The sequence below is a fragment of the Carassius auratus genome, chromosome 7, assembly GCF_003368295.1.
Source record: "Carassius auratus strain Wakin chromosome 7, ASM336829v1, whole genome shotgun sequence".
Taxonomy (NCBI): domain Eukaryota; kingdom Metazoa; phylum Chordata; class Actinopteri; order Cypriniformes; family Cyprinidae; genus Carassius; species Carassius auratus.
The window spans coordinates 27,521,449-27,542,166 of record NC_039249.1 but is presented as its reverse complement, the minus strand read 5'-3'; the positions used below and the strand labels follow the sequence as shown (position 1 = coordinate 27,542,166).

General features: G+C 34.7%; 1 protein-coding gene and 1 long non-coding RNA gene across 3 annotated transcripts in view; one reads left to right on the top strand and one right to left on the bottom strand.

Annotated features, from left to right (window-relative positions):
- The first annotated feature begins 5,801 nt into the window (after nucleotides 1–5,801).
- Nucleotides 5,802–6,896, top strand: LOC113105319 (uncharacterized). Its single transcript, XR_003292347.1, has 2 exons — nucleotides 5,802–6,159; nucleotides 6,562–6,896. It is a non-coding gene; the product is annotated as an uncharacterized LOC113105319 (long non-coding RNA).
- A 6,640-nt stretch (nucleotides 6,897–13,536) lies between these two features.
- The window catches only part of LOC113106390 (rabphilin-3A-like), a 17,366-nt gene continuing 10,184 nt past the window's right edge, over nucleotides 13,537–20,718 (bottom strand). The window contains exons 8-16 of one of the 2 annotated variants that reach the window (XM_026268264.1): nucleotides 20,454–20,533; nucleotides 19,612–19,686; nucleotides 18,680–18,789; nucleotides 17,948–18,074; nucleotides 17,805–17,861; nucleotides 16,366–16,520; nucleotides 15,333–15,414; nucleotides 14,780–14,876; nucleotides 13,537–14,287 (exon numbers count right to left, since the gene is read on the bottom strand). In XM_026268264.1, the coding sequence (XP_026124049.1) occupies nucleotides 14,157–14,287; nucleotides 14,780–14,876; nucleotides 15,333–15,414; nucleotides 16,366–16,520; nucleotides 17,805–17,861; nucleotides 17,948–18,074; nucleotides 18,680–18,789; nucleotides 19,612–19,686; nucleotides 20,454–20,533 (914 nt within the window). In that variant the 3' untranslated portion in view covers nucleotides 13,537–14,156. The remainder of the gene's footprint in view (nucleotides 14,288–14,779; nucleotides 14,877–15,332; nucleotides 15,415–16,365; nucleotides 16,521–17,804; nucleotides 17,862–17,947; nucleotides 18,075–18,679; nucleotides 18,790–19,611; nucleotides 19,687–20,453; nucleotides 20,534–20,718) is intronic. The other variant, XM_026268263.1, reaches the window with a different exon arrangement.

Genomic DNA, 20,718 nt, shown 5'->3' with positions numbered 1-20,718 from the left:
GTTTCTGGAAACATATAGTGAAGACAAAACAGATGAAATAAAATGTCTACACACCTTACTTTCGTCATACAAATGCACTGATTTGTCAGAGCTAAGATGATGTGAATGCAACATCACTTAACAAATTGTTTACAAGCTGTTTTATTGATGTCTTTCCATGGTTGAAAACACTGATTAAGCAATGACATGAGATATAACATTACCCTATGATTTTACAAATATTTTATTATAATATTAATTTATATTATTTTATAGATTTCTTAACAAACCCTCTAGAATGTTGTGTGCTATTAAGATTTTAAGGTGGAATGTTTATTATAGAAGGGTGTACACTTTTGGCCATATAGTGTATCTTTATATTTATAATACACAAACAGATCAAAGGTAGGGTAAAGTCTTTAAATAATTTTGAGATAGCACAGCACAATACAGTTTATTTCATTTCTGTCTGAAATCTTTAGGACCTGTTGTTGGACGCCCAAAGTCCAGCCGTTCTGTAGTTGGTGATACAGACATGGTAGCTGCTGAAACTATAATGGTGGTTGGACAGTGTGTTGTGTTGATGCTATTTTTTTCCAACACAACAGAATACTCTAATGTCATAGTCAACGCACTGCTGTTCATGTCCTTGGTTTTTGTTTAAGCAAATCGGCCCATCCTTCACATTGCATTTCACAGCCTGTCCAGTCTCTCCAATGACAATGCCATCCAGGAGCAGTAGTGAGTGTGTTTGTTATCAGTGTTGTGGACAGGACCACTGCTGGACAAATGGGTGTCCTAAGCTGGATTGTATTGTTGTGCCACCCTTTCTCAAATATGAAAAAAAACCTAAACTAAACGATTTACAATTTATTTTAAGAAATATTAAAAATGTGCATTGTAGCCGACACCTAAATGAACACATTACAATTGATTTATGACAGTAAGTCTTTCCCCTCAAATGCTATTGAGCTTCAAATTTGCTTTTGAGCCAATGTGAAAAAGTAGCATAATTTACATATGATATACAGTGTATATTAATAAATATTAAAAATGTAAAATGTGTGCATTATAGCTGACACCTAGATGAACAATTACAGTTGTTTTTATGACTGTAAGTCATTCTCCTCAAATGCTACAAACATCAATTGTGAAGTGTAACAGAGCATTCTGGCAATGTCATTTTTTACTTGTTCTTTACTTTTTACTTCTTTACTTTGTCACTTCCACTGTATTTAACAGTATTTTACTATAAAATACATTAAATGTCCCATTAGATATATTACAGTTTTTATATATAATGGGAACTTGCCAGGTTTTGACTGTAGCATTTTACACTCTTTTACTGTCATTTAATTTTTTTGATGGATATTTTTCCAGCATAAAAATATTTGATTTTTTTTTATTCAAGAAAATGCTATTCTTTTCAGTCTATTAATTGATGTGTTGCACCTATTTGCGAAATTTACTAGCAATTTCTAAGTGAAAATTGTTTACACCAAATTTGTGTATAAAGTGTATAATTTTTTGTGTGTATCAAAATTTCTACACGTGACACTGTATGATACATATTTTGTTTATTTTTATCCCCCGGACAAATAACCTATAAAGAAATTCAACATTTATGTAATTGTAATTAAATAAGGAATAATAATATAATGGATTATCTTGAGACTGTACTTATTGTGAATAATGTCAGCCCAGCATCAATGATCAATGTCAAACTGAGATTATCAACACAATGCCTTCTTATTATATTTAATGGAAATCCTAATGCCTTTCTTAAGGATTGCTTAACCACGAACTCAATCTCTGGCTCATGGTCACAATAGAAGGTGTAAAACTGGAAAATTGAACTGTTCTGATCAAACAATCAAGTTCACATTACAGAATCAGCAATTTCGTTTACTTCACTTAACAAATTACATTCATGAAAGAAAGAACGTACCTGTCTGTTTGGTGCTTATTCCAAAGTGTTTTACCTCCAGTCAAGCATCCATATGACCATTCTGGTGCATCTCCCCATGCTTGTCCTGTGGATTTGTGGATCCTCCAGGTGTTTGAGGATGGAAAGCGCTCGTGTTTTTCATTTTATACCACCTGCTTTTGTGTCAAGACCTAGGAGGAGCCGAGCGAGGCTGTGCGTCAAAATGTCACTAACACTCTGATCAAAAAGAATGTGTGAAATGATTAACAATATAACATTTTAAAGAAAACATTCCAAATTCTGCTAAAGTGCATATTTTAATAAAGTGAAATAAAATAGTTTTAATCACACAGTAGATTTATAAGGTTGGTATATAGCTTTTTATTTTATGTAAAGGAATGATTCAGTGATTTTTATTCTACATTTAATCCAGTATATTACAGGATGTCCCCTTTTTATATAATTATTTGTGAAATTTACTCTTAAGTTTTTACTTTTTTTTATGCACCATTTTCCCCCGCTGGATAAGAGAGTAGAATATTATATACTTGTTCTTGTGAATTTTTTTTACAAATGTCAAAAAATTTGAGGTACTAACTAATATAAGCAAAATGACATTTATCTGTTTGTTTGTTTTTTGATTTATGGAAGTTAAAAATATAAGATCATACTTAAAAGAAAGCACAAAAATTATTCTTGATAATTAAGCTTTTTTACGATATTTGTTAACTTGACATATTTCCCTCATTTTAACTGGCAGGACATTCCTGCAAATCTCTGCATGTGTTTACCAGCCAAAAAGACTGATTACCAATAATGGTCCTTGACTTTACACTTTTGCTTATATTGTCTATTCTTCTCCTTATTAAACATCACCTGTTTACATCAATAAATAAGTTAAATTAAAATAAAAATGACACACACATTTAACTCTAATATTGCTACTGATACTTTCTGCTCCACTCATACATCTTGTTGTCACTCCTCTCTTCCTTCTCTGCTAATGTCTCCACTGCTAAAATGACATACTACAATAACAAAATTAACAATTTTTCTAACTCTCGCATGCTTTTTAAAACATTTTCCTCACTCCTTTGTCCTCCTCCTCTCCCTCCGGCTTCACCTCTAATAGCTGACGACTTTGCCACATTTTTCATTAATAAAATTACACATATTAGTGCACAATTTTCCACACCACAATCAGTCAAGCTCATATCACCAGCAAACTTACACTCATTTACATCCTTCTCTTCACTCTCTGAGGCAGAAGTCTCAAAACTCATCCTTTCTAATCCCCCTACTACTTGCCCGCTTGATCCTCTTCCATCTCATCTCCTTCAAGCCATTTCTCCTGAAGTTCTCTGAAGTGGTACCTGCTCTCACTCACATCATCAACACATCCCTCCACACTGGTGTTTTTCGCTCATCATTTAGACAAGCTCGGATAACTCCACTACTTAAGAAACCCAACCTCAACCCATCTCTTTTAGAGAACTACAGACCAGTTTCCCTTCTTCCTTTTATTGCAAAAACACTTGAACGAGCTGTTTTCAACCAAGTTTCTGTCTTCTCACACAGAACAACCTCCTTGACAGCAACCAATCTGGCTTCAGAAGTGGACATTCAACTGAGACAGCCTTTCTCTCAGTTGTTGAAGCTCTAAGACTGGCAAGAGCAGAATCCAAATCTTAAATACTTGCTCAATCTGTCCGCTGCTTTTGACACGGTTAACCACCAGATCCTCCTATCAACTAGAGCTGTAGTCAAGTCCGGCTTTGTCGAGTCCAAGTCAAGTCCAAGTCCAGGACTAGTCGAGACCGAGTCAAGACCGAGTCCAAAGAGGTTCGAGTCCAAGTCAAGTCCAAGTCCAAAAGTTTCGAGTCCAAGTCCAAGACCAAGACCGAGTCCAAATGAAAGAAAAAAGGGTCCTCTTCAAGACCACATACTTAACTACTGATAATGTTTGTGATTCGAGAGAAAGCATATCTCCTATTCTAAGAAAATCATTTTACATTATTATTTGTAATGATCAAAAAGCATGTGCAAAGTAACAACTCTGTAGGACAGGGGTCTCCAAACTACATCCTGGATGGCCAATGTCCTGAAAAGTTTAGCTCCAACTGGCCTTAAAACACCTGGAAGATTAGTGTGTCTAGTAAGAGCTTGATTAGGTTCAAGTGTGTATAATTACAAGTGTGTTATAATTAAAGCTAACAGGGGCGTTAAACAAGATCCTGGGCCCTATGCATAGGCAGTCCTGATGGGCCCCCATGGCCCCCACCCATGAAAATATCCAGGTAAAAAATGTATATTTCAGATTCATACTTTTCAAGGGCCCTCTCTTCCTTTGGGGCCTTGCTAATGAGTACTGGTTTTACCCCCAGTCCGACCCTGGGAGCTAAACTTGGATAAAAGAACAAAGTTTGGAACTGTAAGGTCAAATAATTTTTATGTACTTTATTTTTTGTTGACATTATATCTGTGGTCAAAAATGTATATGACTATGCCTAATTGGCACAGTGCACAGACACACGCAAAGCTTGGGATATGACAAATGCGCGCAGCAAGGCTAGAATGGATACGTTTGGCTCTACTGGCCATGCGCACATAAATACAGCGACATTTTTGTCATACTGTACTAGTGCTTGCATAGACTAGTCGAGCACTGTCGGAAACAATCGACTACTCCAGCATGCATTAACCATAAAGCATACAAAGTGTTTGCAAGTACCACGTGAATTTTAGAATTACAATATTGCATGGAGCTGTTACTATATGACCTTATCTATGTTGCATGTAAAAATAAAATATGTAATGTAATAATTAGGGTTGTGCCTGAAGCCGAATATGGCACGGATAATGGCTTAAAAAACGAATAACGCACAAGGAATAATTCTGCCTGAATACTCGGCTGAAGCTGACACAGTCTGGTGTTTGCTAGATAACAGGTGAGCCAGGGGATCAGCGCCAGAAGTGAATGAATGTAAACTTTATGAGTGAAAAGAGAGCAAATCAAACACCGCATTGTTGTCGCCTCTCTGTTTATCTCTCAGAAATCAGAGCATTGCAAGAGTAATTTTACCTATAATAATACATCATAGCTACACGTTATATTATTTGTATATATTTAAAAGGCAAATATTGAAAGCTTAGGCTACCATGATACGAATGAATGGAATTAGCACAGCGCGCTCACCAATCAAACAGCCGCGCTGCGCGTCTCAGTCTCTCAAAAACCAAATCAGTTCTCTCTCAAGAGTAGGCTAATAATCAGCTTCGATACGGATACATTGTCTACTTGTCCTACATGTTTGCATATTTACCTTTTGCTGGTTTGCGCGGAACACACACATCTGTTTAGTGAAGTTCATTAACATTAAGACTCGCTCAAAGTGTTCTGCGTAATGAGAATGTGTGCATTGAATGGATTCAGTCGTGTTCAAATGATCACTAAACTTTTTTCATGACATGTCATGAAATTAATAATTATTTCAGTTTAACACGACATACTTGTTCAGTGATAACTACGAACAAATATATAAAAAGTCATAACAGTCTTATCAAGTAACTGTACGATGTTGTATCCGAATGCAGATAGGAAAAAAATTGTGATTGTTACAGATACAAATACTGGCTGTTACATGAAAATGTAAATATGTAATGTCATATATAAAGTTTTTAAAATGTACATATGTACTAATTGTTGCATAAGGCTATACATTAATACGCGTTTATTGATAAAAAAAAAGGCTATCTAGGTGTAGGTAAAACACAATCTAACAGGTAGAAAATTAAATTAGAAACATCTAAACTTTTCAGGTCGCAGTAAGTGCACCACTCACTGGTCATGCACATCCTTTCCCGGAACAATACTGAAAGCTGATGTAACCCACTCGAAAATAGCCTATTAACAGGATTACGTTATTCTAGTTTAATGTCTGATTTATTGATTGCTTTTAGTCATGTTATCCCTACACGCAGTAATTGTCCAATAGGTGGCAGCAGTGGCGCTGCACAGAGGAAAAACTGCTACACTGATTCCTAAGAGAAGAAGACCGAAGAATCGCGAACAGCAGAACGATAGTGAGCTGAAGCCCCATTTAGACTTTCCACATTGAGAAAAAAAAGTAAAATTACATTTAAGAGCTAGTTAAACGGGTTTTTCTCACCAAACCTACTTCTAAGGCAGGAATAATAGAGCAAAGGGTCGAAATTACGTCAAGGAGTTTACCTACTTGTGTGATTTTTCTCCGGTGAGTGTTTCACACGTGTTTGTCATTTGTGCTACTAGCAGACACAGTGTGATAGATGTGATTGAGTTGAGCACGTAAAAGTTATCTTTATTTTTCTATTTTGCTGTAACTCAGTTGTAAAATGCATTGTGTGAAAATGTATTGATGAGATATGTACTGCATAAGCTAAAAACCAATCGGAGTTGAACATGAGTTTAATGATTTGAAATGTTATTTCATGTTGTGTTAAAGCCACGTTATTACGTGGTATGCTAGTGCTCGAGTTTCATGTATGCCTTGAATGTATAGATTGAAAATAAGAATTTAAGCTACTATAGTAGAATGAACTCATGAATATGAGTTATATTTCCAGATCTGGTCAAATTTATCGAGAGAGTAATTGAATGTTGCCCTGCTATGCAGGTTGGTTTTTTTTGGGATGCAGGATTAGAGAGAGAGTGTTCCATTGGACAAATTCACCATCGGACACGTGAGGCAGAAGAGCAGAGGGCGTGAGCATCGTTTGGCCTGCAACACGAACTGCTTCTACTTACCCATTCTCCATTGCTTCGTACAGATAAGCGCGAGATTCCACCACACTAAAAAAAAAAAAAGCATACTACCCGGGTAGATGGACTTTGGTTTATTATTTTGAGGTTATTTCATCAGAGCTCTGAGGGGATTTTATTTTATTTTTTTTTTCAATTTGTGTGAAAAAATTTAAGACTAAGAGGAATACTGATTTCACAACAAAAAAAGGATAAACAAGGTTATACTGGTTGATATTTGATGTTCAATAAATGCCGGCTATATGTTCTGAGTAAACTATCCTGGTACTTTCATTTGTCTACTCCTCTTGTGAAAAGTTCCTTAGAAAGGCAGCACTTCACTCTACATTATAAAAAGTGCCCCTTACACTAAGATGGAGAAACAGATGATCATAGTTGTTCAAGGATAGCCATTTTTTAAATGAATCTATTAGCAGAGCTACTGCAAGGGATGTTTAGTGCTGGAAATCCATTTATTCTTTGCTGAAACTTCTGCGTCATCATGGAGAGCGGGTCATGGTTGCCCAGCAACAGCAGACGCCACTGGAGCGCGAGCGCAGATTACAGAGTGCTTTGGAAATAAGGAGAGCGGCGCGCCTAGCGTTTTCCACACATTTTCAGTCGCGACATCATGCAAATGTGGTTTTGTTTTGAAGGAGACATTTTTTATTTTATTTTTTTGCTGGACTCGGTCGAGACCAACTAGAAGACTTGGCGAGTCCAATGGCCAAGTCCGAGTGCAAATTCAACGAGTCCGAGACAAGTCCGAGACGACAGAAAAATGTCTCGAGTCCGGACTCGAGTCCAAGACCGGACTCGAGTACTACAGCCCTACTATCAACCCTACTGACAAAGGGCATCTCAGGAACCGCACTCCAGTGGTTTGAGTCTTACCTATCAGATAGGTCCTTCAAAGTATCTTGGAGAGGTGAGGTGTCCAAGTCTCAACATCTAACTACTGGGGTGCCTCAGGGCTCAGTTCTTGGACCACTTCTCTTCTCTGTCTACATGGCATCATTAGGTTCTGTCATTCAGAAACATGGCTTTTCATACCACTGCTATGCTGATGACACTCAACTCTACCTCTCATTACATCCTGATGATCCGACGGTAGCTATTCACATCTCAGCTTGTCTAACTGACATTTCTTCCTGGATGATGGACCATCACCTACAACTCAACCTTGCCTACAGGCTACTAAATATCCAGGCTTGAATAAAGAAACTTGACCTTATTGTATATCTTTGATGTTCTGTTGTCCTATGGTGGTTTGAAATTTATATACTATGCTTGTATTTTACTTTTATGGGTCACCGTGTTGGGTACAGATATGGTCCTTTCATGAAGTTAGTTTTTGTATGTACTTAATTGATTTGTTAAGAAGTGGAAATGATGACATCTGCTGTCTCTTGTGTGTACTTACAATTGTAACCTTAGCACCACAGTTGACAGATATAGACTTCTGATTGGTGGACTGTTAGTTCATAAGAAACTTTGTTTGTTTGAGATCTGTTTAACTCCCAGAAGAAGGCATGTAGCCGAAACGCGTTGGAGTTTTTTAGAAGGTTAATGTGACCAAGCCATAATAATAAAGGCTTATTTACTTTTGTAATTGAGAGTGCCTTGGAGTTCCTTTTTCATTTTTGATTCTTGCCAAGACAGAACTGTTTGTGATTCCAGCAAACCCATCGTTTCATCACAATTCCACCATCAAGTTAGGCACATCAACCATAACTCCTTCAAAAACAGCTAGAAGCCTTGGAGTTATGATTGATGTTCAGCTGATTTTCTCAGACCACATTGCTTAAACTGTCCGATCCTGCAGATGTGCTTTATTCAACATCAAGAAGATCAAGCCCTTTCTTTCAGAACATGCAGCACAACTCCTTGTTCAAGCTCTTGTTCTGTCCAGGCTGGACTATTGCAATGCCCTCTCGGCAGGTCTTCCAGCCAATTCTATCAAACCTTTTCAATTAATCCAGAATGTGGCAGCAAGATTATTTTTTAATGAGCCAAAACGAATACACGTCACACCACTGTTTATCAGTTTACACTCGCTACCAATAGCTGCTCGCATAAATTAAAGGCATTGATGTTATAGAACTTATATATCATTGCTATTTTTTTATTAGTTATTTATTTTATTGCTTCCATTGTCCTCATTTGTAAGTAACTTTGGATAAAAGCATCTGGTAAATTACTAAATCTTGATGTAATGTAAATGTTTTAAAAACGGATTAAAACTGAAACACATAAGATGAAGGGTGCCACTGGTTGATCCAATAAAAGTTGCCTGCCTGAGTTTAGTAGACTTGGTCCTATTATATTAGCTCACAAATATGCATATTATTTTTGTTCAGTGCAGTTTTTAAGGTTTCTGCAGGTCTTAAAAAGTCTTTAAGGTGCCCTTCCATAAATTAAGGTCTTATAAAGTTTGAAGAACAAAGTCTTAAATTCATAGTCATGGCATTAAATGTTGCATGGACTGCCTCTGTGTTTTTGTCATGTTTTCCTATACAAATATCTACATTTCCTTAAAAACATTTATTTGAGATGAAAAATGAAGATAGTTAAAGTCTTGGTTTCTACAATATAGATCAAAATTAAGGTTTGCTTAAAACAAGAGCAAATATCTGTCAGGGCGTTTCTGAGACCATTAGTCAGACATTTGATTTTGTTTTGTTTTTATCAGAAACTGAGTTAATTTAGATAAGTTTCTCTGAAACAAGTCATTTTGCTTCTCAATGAATCTTAATTTAAGAATCTTTGGATATTTGTGCTTGAAAACAAGACAAAAAACACAGGAAGAACAGCACTTTTTGCTTTCTTTTCTGCAAAAAAAAATTTAAGTAATGTAGATCTGTTGGAAGTTGAATTTTTAAACAACTTGAAACTTAAACTTGAAGTCTTGCTACAACTCATTTTGTGCTCTGTAGATATTTACTGACTGATTGATTGAACATATTGATATATTGTATTCCTCTCACTTTGATCCTTAAATTTTCTTTACTTGCTCTTAAAATCTCAAGTTCATCTTCATAAAACCTTAAGAAAAAATACTTTGTGCCGATAAATAGATAAGGTTGTGGATTTTATTAGCTGTGTAATATTAGCCTGTATTTTGAATTTTATTGTGCTTTGCACTGAAGTCTAATAAAACTAATTAATGATAGTTTAAATATATAAACACAAAGATTAGCAGAATAATTATTAATAATAGAAATATAAATGAATTCTCTAAATTTCCAAATGAAAATTTCATTGCAAATTGAGGTCTATTTCTGTATTCGTGTTTTAGAGAATGGGTGGACTCATGTCTAGCATGTCTAGGACTAATTGTCTGGCATGTGCCCTAAAATATTTGCCAGCGCAATTATACGTCAGTATGTCAATATTTATGCAGCCTTTTCTATAGCAAATATTTGAAAACTCCTAAATGAATCGCAAGAAACACGACAGAAGGATTTTGTGAGGCCTTAAGCCAATTCAGATGTTGTGAAATGACTTAAAGAGAGCTGCGCTATCAAGACGACATATTTCACCATCAACAGGAATTAAAACAGGGACAGAAGTACAGCATTCAATAATGTTTAACAACATACTGTTCAGCTGAACTAAACAGCAAAGAAAAAACACGAAGTAGGCAAATTACTAAAACACTTTTGAACCTTGTGACCTTTATACAGTGTGTGTCATTTGTAAAGACTGTAGATCTATACCTCAGCAATGTTTTCAAACATGTAAAATTCAATAAATGTTCGATAAAATGAATCTCAACCTGACTTAGGTCTGATAAACTGAAACAGAGAAATCGTTCAGAAGTGTCATGAGAGCTACAGAAAATGTTTAGTGGATATTTTTCTGTTAAGGCTCTACAAGAAATTGCATGTGAAAAGTAACTTAGTTTCATCAGATTGTGTTTGTCTATAATTTCCAAAAATCTAAAATGAGTAAAATTGAAATGATTGTATTTTCACAAACTTATGCCACTCCAGATGATAGAAAATTCCAATCATTTGACATTTTCATTCATTTATTCGTAATTCAGTGTATCAACTTTTCTTGATAAATGAAGCAAAGCTTTACTTGAAAAAAAAAGAAATCTTTAAAGTATTATGTAATGTGCATATAAATGAAGTTGACAAATAACTGCAGTTATATCGACTTTTATTGGCCTCTGTGTTTTGAACTCCAAGTAAAATCTTTACATGCAGACTTCAGACATACAGTAAACACTTCCCTGCTGTGCACGTACATGCACTATATATATATATATACAACTGCATCGTTAATGAACAAGAACAAATTCATACCAATAAACATTCACAAACTAAACTGGCAAATATGGTCTTAAAGTATCAGACTGCTGTGCTATGTTTAGTTTTTTGCAGATGACAGATATCATAGATAGATCTGCATGTGAACAAGGTTTCGTGAAAAAATACAGCAAGATCACATTCATTATTTTTAAAAACCTAAATGACTGATCTGGACTACAAAATAGTCTAGGGGTCGTGTCATGCATTTTTTTTATTTATTCTGATATTCCTTAAGGTTCATTTACTTGCAAAGTTGTTTGTTCAAAGATGGTCTAAATGCATTAATATGTGAGCATTTTGCACCAGTCTTAACCAAAATGATTGCCGTCTTGAGACTTTCAAAATTATTCAGAATAACTCATCATTTCCAGGGTTTTTTGTTGTTGTTCTGTTTAGTTTTTTTCATAGAAGTAACAATAAAAGCTCTTTTTGGAAGATGTGTTATGTTCTCGGACTTAGTGTTTTTATAATACAGTGATCTCTTATATATGAAAATACAGAGGAAATGTGATTCCTCGTGGCATGAACCCTTTAAAATCTGTTGTAATGTCAAACAATGGGTGACCACACTTCCGGTTTCTCCCTTCACTGTACTCTTTATTCTCAGATTTATAGATAGCTTTAGTCATTTATTTGTCGAACGTGCAACAAGACAGTAAATGCACATCCTCACATACCTCTAAAGCCTGAGACATGATAGATATATATATATCTTAGTTAAAAGGTCAAATCAGATAAGCAATGCATTTTTATTGCTTGAATATACATTTGACCATATACTGTAAATAATAATATTTGATATTGACTTGATAACACTGTAAAATTACGTGCAGCATTCAAAATACTCTTTTTTTCAGCTTTGAAACGTTTTCCTTCAAATATCCTTTCACAGTCATTGATGGTTATTTGGTGTTAGGACCAGATGCCATGTAGAATATGAAATATAAAAATATATTGACACCGCAATCATCAGATTTTGCTATACTTTGCATGAAGCCAGCAGCTGTGGGCAAACTGGGTTATAATACAGCATTTCTGCAGGTTTAATGAAAATCAATTAAAGGCTTTTTAATAACTTTGAAGACCAAGTAAAGAAAACTTAAGGAATAAATTAAACGGAACATGATACATAAATGTGGTCTCCAAATGCATAAATATAAAAATAATATTTTTAATCAATGGTTTTGACGCAAATGTCTGAAGAATTTTAAATCAAGCTACATTTGTTTTATGAGGAATTGATCAACATGAAGTAAGTTTATGATTAAAACGAGAACAAGTATGTACCAAACATCCCTCCGTTGGAAGATATTTGTTCTGGTTTTTAGCATTAACTGACTTTATTTCATTCAATTTCTCAGAAAACAAGACTTAATCTGTTTAATTAGCATCTGTAGTAAATCCATCTCGATACATGGAAGATATCTGCATCGGAAAACAAACTAAAACTCTGAAGATTTATTTTTTATTTTTTTGTATTCAGCATTTAATGCCACAATTCTATGCATTCACTTTGAAGAATATCTATTTGCTCCATTTTAATACCTTTTCAAATCCTAATTTGTGATTAAAAAATAAATAAAAGAGCGAGTTAAGACCTGAAACTCTGCATTAGAGCAGATCATTTTGGTGAATTATAATAATTTGCGCATTTGAGTTTTGTAAATGTGGCGTCTCTCTTCAGTCTCTTCCAGCTCAGGTGTAAGTAATATAATGTAAAGCATCTCTGTTTTGGGGTTCCTGAGAAACCCGGAAGTGTCGCCACCAAGTGTTTATTGGTAAACGGTAATTTCATCTACTGGGATTAAATTATACAAAGCAAAAGAATGGTACTCACTATGATCTAAGACACTCTCATGCATAAGAGCTGGTTATAATAACAGCAAAGAATAGAAATGTGGAGGTCACTCCATTGTAACTGTGCTTTCCTTTCAGTGTTCACATTTTTTCTTGGCTTGTGTCACAGCCACATGATGCAGTGGACTATTTTTAGTCTTTCCTATTCCATTTCTCCATGGATTCATGGTTTTCTTCACACAAGGCAATTGTATTTTCAGCACATTATAGACCATAAATAGGATGCATGTTTGAAGAGTGTGCTTACATACAGTAATAATGTAGTTGTAAACCAGACGTAACAGGCAATGTGTTACAAAATCACATTCATTAGACTCGAAGCGAAGTCTGAATGTATCATTGGCAAACAGATAATGTTGTAGTTTGGACATTCTTTAGGTTTAGTCGTATCTGTGCTGTGTAAACATCTCTACATGTTGCTTGTCTGAAACAACTAGCTGCTTCTTTTGACCTCAGATAGCTAACTAAAATTAAAACCATTAAAATTAAACTAAAAAAAAACTTAAAACTGTTACTTGACTTTTTATTTTGTTTGTTCAACTTCTAGTAGTAAAACACTATAATTTTTTTTAACTAATACACAAAAATGTATAAAAATATATATATAGACATTTAAAAAATGGCAAAAACTAAAAGCCAAATTGTTAAAACTTGAACTAAAATGAAAGTGAAATCTAAAAATGATAGTTTTTCAAAATATAAAAATAAAATCTAACAAAAAACAAAACAACTATAGCGTATCAGTGAAACGAAAATAACATTGCCTCGCGTAAATCTGATGTTGAAGGTATTTAAACAAGTCGCTAAATAGAATTAATAATTTTACCTGACATTCTGCATGGCCTGTAAACAATCTGAGACTGGTTTAAATAGGGCTTTTACATTCTGTATCGGCCTCTTTTAGTTTTTTAGGTTTTTTTTAAGGAGAAATACTTTCCAAGTGCTTTATATTCAGAGAGATTGCTAAGAGACTTAATATTACACTAACGCATTCCCACAACAAGATAATTATTTGGAGTTTCTACAGTTGTTCTTAAACTAGAACTAAAATCACAATGCTACTGTGGCCGGATTAGTGAAGGTCTTTGTGCAGTTCTTTAACACTTCAGTGCTAACCTACAGACGTCTGTGTGGGTCACAGTGAACAGAAGAGCTCCAGACATCACGGTTTGTTTCTCGTGTCAGCCAGACAAGAGCGAGATCGCTATAGCTCAGGATATGCAGTTAGTGGAGGGCAATGGAGTTGTAAAACGGGCCGAGTAGAACTTAAAGGCATGCAGAACGCTTCAAGAGCCTAATCACTGGAGACGTGATTCTCGTTGAGCAGAGTATGCCAGCGCTCGATCTTCTTGTCTTTGTTCTTGAGGCATTCGTACCAGTGCTTCAGACGCTCACCTTTGGCAGTGATACCCAGCTGACAGCCTCCTGATCGAGAAATATTAGCTGTGTTAACACGTTCAGTGTGTAATAAAAATACACATTTAATAATCGTGATCCTGGAGCACAACAGCAGTCTTGAGTCTCAAATGAATATTGTCCGATCCTAACAAGCCATGCATAAGTGGAAAGCGTATTTATTTGAATGCACAAATCTGGTTTTGTGGTCCAGGGTCACAAGCTACTAAAACATTTACAAATATTACATTCAATTGCATTCTGAATATGAAATGAAAGTCAGTAATGAAATTATGGCAATATATGGTCAGATTGAAGCATAATGACAAATCTAGACACATATATCAACATCTTCTAAGGATAACAAGTGGACATTGCTAAATGAGGCTCAATCTGCTTTGGGGTAATAATGGAACGAGTTTTAAAAAGTGATTTACAACTGCATTTTAATGGGTTTAAATTACATTGTTAAATACCGGTACGTTTGATCAGTAATATTGTTGCTGCAAAAAAAGGAAATACCTATATAGTCATTGCTTTTGCCAATGTCATAGTCCCATACTGAGATGTCAAGGGTCTTTTTGGCCAGCTCTCCATGCTTAATTTCATAGCTGAACTCCTGCATGACAAGACAGAGACACATCATAATAAACAATAAACAAAGCTTCACACTGCTGCAGTGTTGGACCACATTATTAGACATTAATATATTTGCTAGTGCTGTCAGTAGATTCAAATATTTTGAAAGTGGTGAAATTTGACACTGTTTATACGTATTTTCTTGTCAAAATGCATTCACGTTTTTGATGACTTTTTGCTAGTATTAATATTATTGGCTATTTGCTGCATTGCTGTTCATGGTTTTGAGTATTGATTCTTCTGAACACAAGAACACACCGTCATCTCAGATTTGAATCAAATGTGGACAGAGATGAATTATTAAAGTGAGTCGTGTCATAACCTTAAGATAAAAATGGCTCCTGCTCCTGAACTGAAATAATTAGTAGTTGTGTACGAATAACCAGGTGACACTGTTTTTACATGTATGTGTCATCGTTTCAGGTGGACAGCATACCTCATTAAACTCAGGGTTGAGTGTTTTCTTCTTGGTCTGCGTTTTGTTCTTTGCTTTCTTCCCCATATCAGGTTTCAGGCATCTATATCCGTTCATAGAAATATACCATAGTTTTCAAGCACTTTTACAAAAGTACAGAAATAAACAATCCTATTACAGATTCATTAAGAATTATATTATATTTAAAAACAAATTTGCAATGTCAAACGATTAATCGCGATTAATCGCATCCGAATTAAAAAATGTTTTATGTAATATATGTGTTGTACTGTGTAAATTTATTATGTATATATAAATACTCACTCATACATAACATATTGTGAAAATATTTGCATGTATTTATTTATTTGTATATAATTTATATTATATAAAAATGCTTTTTATATACAAATATAAAACATTTCTTAAATACGAACATGCATGTGTGTGTATTTATATATATAGATTATAAACATACACAGTATAAACTGATATTTGACCAGCACCTGTATTATGTAGACAAAAACTTTTCTTTTGGATGCAATTAATCGTGATTAATCATTGGATAGCACTATTTTTTTTTCCTAATAACTCAGAGATGTTGATTTTCGTTTATAAAAAAAATCACAATTTGCAGGAAATTTGTTCGCCCTCAGGCCATCCAAGATGTTTGCAAGTATGTTTCCATTTTTCCGTATTTTAGCCATTCTTGAAGTTAGGATTTTATTATTATTATTATTGCTTCTCCAAAACTGATGGACTGGAGTGGATTGTTTGTGAATTATTGTGGTTTTTCTATCAGCTGTTTGGACTCTCATTCTGACGGCACCCATTCACTGCAGAGCATCCACTGACGAGACACTGATGCAGTGCTAGATTTCTCCAAATCTGATGAAGAATCAAACTCACCCTAATCTTGGATGACCTGAGGGTGAGGCACTTTTCAGCAAATTTTAGTTTAGATTTAGTTTTTTTTTTCAATTATACGAGTGTTTCCTAAACCTATAGAAAATGTAATGTATATAAATATTGAGTTTGACAGAGAGAAACTCACATTTTGACAAAAGGATCAGAATACCCATTGGCGTCCATTGCTGCTAAGTGAACACAGCGTATAACGCCTACGATGAGGCGACCCAGCTGAGTGTTGTACATGAGGGATATCAGGATCCGTCCTCTCTCTTCCAGCTCAGAGCCGTCCTTCCCAGTCTACACATGTACACAAACAATGTGATAATGAGTGTTGCACACTTACTTATTGTAGAAGCACCTTATTCTATAAATGCACATGGTTGTTAATTATTTTGCTATTAGTATATGCAGCTGATGTCCAACATACACAGGATGCACAAAATAATGGAATCAGTGCATGAAAAAGCTCTAGTGTGAAAAGGTCTCATCTGTAAACCTCAGTTAATGATACCCTTGTGAAAAAGAAGTGCACTTAATTGTGGCCCTGGAGCACAAAACTGAGATTTATTCATCATCTGAAAAATGAATAATAAAAATAAACTTTCCATTGATAACGGAAATATTTAGCTGAGATAAAAAAATCTAAATATTGAGAAAATCACCTTTAAGCTGTCCAAATGAATTCTTAGCAATGCATATTACTGATCAAAAATGAAGTTTTAATATATTTACAGTAGGAAATTTACAAAATATCTTCATGGAACATATACTTAATATCCTAATGATTTGGGGCATAAAAGAAAATTTTATAATTTTGACACATACAATGTATTTTTGGGTATTGCTACAAATATACCCAACTTTACACTTTTAAAAAGTGCACTTTATAATAATGTCAAATTAAATGTTTTAATGATTTTTTGACATGCTTAAAGAAGTACACTTATTGCTGACTAACATACTTAAGCACATGTAAAGTACTTTTAATTTTAACTGTAGTGCGTTGTTGATATCACATTTAAAGTTAATAAATTTAAATGTACTAAATAAAATACATTTATTTAAATACAGAAACAAATATATTTAAATAAATGCATCACCAGTTTTAATATAAATAACATGAAAGCATATTTTAGTTTACCATAAACACTTGTCAGTACATTCAGAAGTACTTCAACCATATTTCAATGACAATAGAAGTAATTATGAAATTACATATAAAATGTACTTTCGAAAACGCACACTAAAGTTAAGCGAGGTGCATTTAATATAAATTGAAACTACCATACATTAATTTCAAAAAACATTATATTCAGCCCAAACTTAAGCATATTATTTCTGTAGTTGGCATTCTTTTAAAAAGTACTTAAGTACTTCAGTGTACGTCTTTTTCACAAGGCTATATAATTAGTCTGTATAGTTACACAGAACATAGAATAATGTAAATCACAATGCATCCAAGGCAGACAGGTCCTAATCTGTAAAGCCAATGCGACCTTAATCTTAATCTTAATGCAAATATAGTGTTAGGTGATGTTAATATTTTGGTATACCCTTATAAATAAGATCTTAAGCATTCACCTCATCCTCGTAGAGGGTGATTCCTCGAGCACCGCCTGCAGTCGATGATCTTTTTGTCTAAAGGGAAAGAGAGTATATATTTTGAAAATATTTGAAAGATGTATATATTTTGTACGTATATATTATGTGTAGACAACACTGACCGGCACAACCCTCTCGAGACACACGTTAAAGTTCTTCTTCTGATTGATCTTGAGCTTTTTCAGCGCGACTCTGGTTTCTCCGATGAACTCATTGTGCCCAAACTTGTCTTCATCACAGACAGATATTCTGCACAAATAAAACCCCTCGAAAGGTTAATAAATGTAACACTAAATGTAAAACTAAAACCAAAATAATAATAAAACACTGAATATCTGAAAAACAAACAAACTGATAAATCGAAATATTTACAAATTATGTTATCTAAATAATACTAAACTGTGCATGTTAACTCAGAAACATATGCATAATGTTTCACTAATGTTATATTATCAGCTTCATCCATATTAAGTTGTTTTATTTCAGATGTGGAAAGAATACTCTGATGATAGTCAATATAATTCGGCCCATCTCAAGCATACAGTATTGGAAATAATTCAATTTCAGACTGATTTTACTAATATTTCCTGTAATAAAACGGGTAAACATACACACAGTTATCACTCCCAGAGCATTAAATTAAGTTGACCATAATGTCTTTATTCCTTTCCACTTACAGCTGAGTCTACAAGACGTTTCTCTTCATTATCCCTTTTGAGAAGATATCTATATAACTAAATGTTCCCCCCCCACACTGAACCAAATCATTCGATTCAGTTCATTATCACAGATGGTGTAATCCCAAATTAAAATGAGCAAGCATCAGTTTGTAGCGTAAGAGAAGCATGTGAAACCTGAGGGTCTTGCGCTGCATGTCCTCGTCTGTCAGCCCGTGGTACACCAGCGTCTCGTTCCAGCAAGGGTTGCGAGTGTTGCGCAGCGTCTTGGTGCGTAGTTTATTTGACTGCATTGACAGCAAACATGCTTTGTTTAACCTTCATTACTTGAGTAGAATAGAATAAACTACAGACGTTTTTCCCAACATGGGATAAAAAAAATACTCTTATCTCACACTTCTGACTTTTTTTTTTTGCAATTTGCAATTTGTGTTTATATCCTGTGACTTCTTTTCTCCGAATTGTGAGATATTTAATTACAATTAGGGGGAAAGTCATCTCATAATTCTGATGTTTTCTTATATAATAAGTTTATAGCTCCCCATTCTGACTTTGTAACACACAGCAGTGAGTTTATATCAGGCATTGTATATCATACAGCAATTCAATACAAAATGCAAAATCCATGCCACTGTAAAGTTTACAATTAATTGTCCAAGTATAATCACTGATGGGTAATGCATTACAGGTTTGTGGATGTTGATCACTAGATTGTCCATATTTAGGGTGACCATATGCGTCCTTGCTAGGATTTTTATATTGCCTAAAATATCCAGATTTTGGCTGTTAGTGCTGTGCAGATCGATCATTGTATGAATTTCATAAGAGCTATAGAGAGCGGAGCACCTAACATGTACGTGTATTTGCATTGCACGCCACAATTGGCTGATTATGTACCATACCTGCATGTTATTGGTCAAACTATTTTGGATGTTATAGGCAATATAGAAATCCTGGCAAGGACGCGTCCTGGGAAAATGGCTCATATGGTTATTTTCACATAACCATAGTGTCTGTCGAAAGGGTCCTTTACAAAAGTGTTGCTACAGTAAACATTACAGACATTATTCAGAGTTATTATTGGTGAAGGAAACAGCTCATGATCTCACCTTGCTTGCACCCGGTAACAGATGAAGCTTGACGTAAGGATCTGCCAGACCGTTCGAATCCATCGGTTTCAGTCCCTACCAGAAAATATTACAATAACTTCAAATTCTGTCACAACATAGAAATCAAGCACAGTGCAACATTACTCATCTGTGACCCTGGACCACAAAACCAGTCTTAAGAGTCAACTTCCTGAAGTTGAGTTTTAAACATCATCTGAAATCTGAATAAATCATCTCTCCATTGATGTGTGGGTTGATATGATAAGACAATATTTGACCGAGATACAACTCTTTGAAAATCTGGAATCTGAGGGAGCAAAAAAAATCAAAAAATTGAGAAAAACACCTTTAAAGTTGTTCAAATGAAGTTCTTAGCAATGCATACTACTAATCAAAAATGAAGTTTTGTTATAGTTGCAGTAGGAAAATTGACAAAATATCTTCATGGGACATGATCTTTACTTAATATCCTAATGATTTTTGGCATACAAGAAAAATGCATAATTTAACCCATACTATGTATTGCTGGCTATTTCTACAAATATACCCCAGAGACTTAAAGACTAGCACATATAATATTTATAAATCTTCAAACTGACTTTGATTTTTGGTTTTTGTCATAATGTCCTATGAAGAGCGTTCATAACTGTGACAAAACTGTGAAAAGCTCCAGTACAGGACTGAATATCCAACTCATTCAAATTAAAATAATCAAGTATCAAGTATCATAATAAATACATATCTCAGTAATATAACACCATAATTAGCCCACAAAGACAGTATATGAATTTGCTTCAGTGTGCGAGGCTTCTATTATGAATATATGAAAACGCTGAAGCTACCTTGGCTCTGATAATGCTGCAGTGGAGGCTGTTGTTCCCTTGGTCGTACAGTAAAGTGAACTCTAGTGATCCCAGAGTGGCTGAAACAAAAGAAATACACTGCATTAGACACAATCATTTCATTAGGATTGAAAGCATGAGACGCAGAATCTGATCTCACTGCTACACATTTCAGTGTGTGCTAGAAATAATAATCATGTTGCTGCTCTCTGTTGTACTTCATTTAACTGAAACACACACACACACACACACACACACACACCAC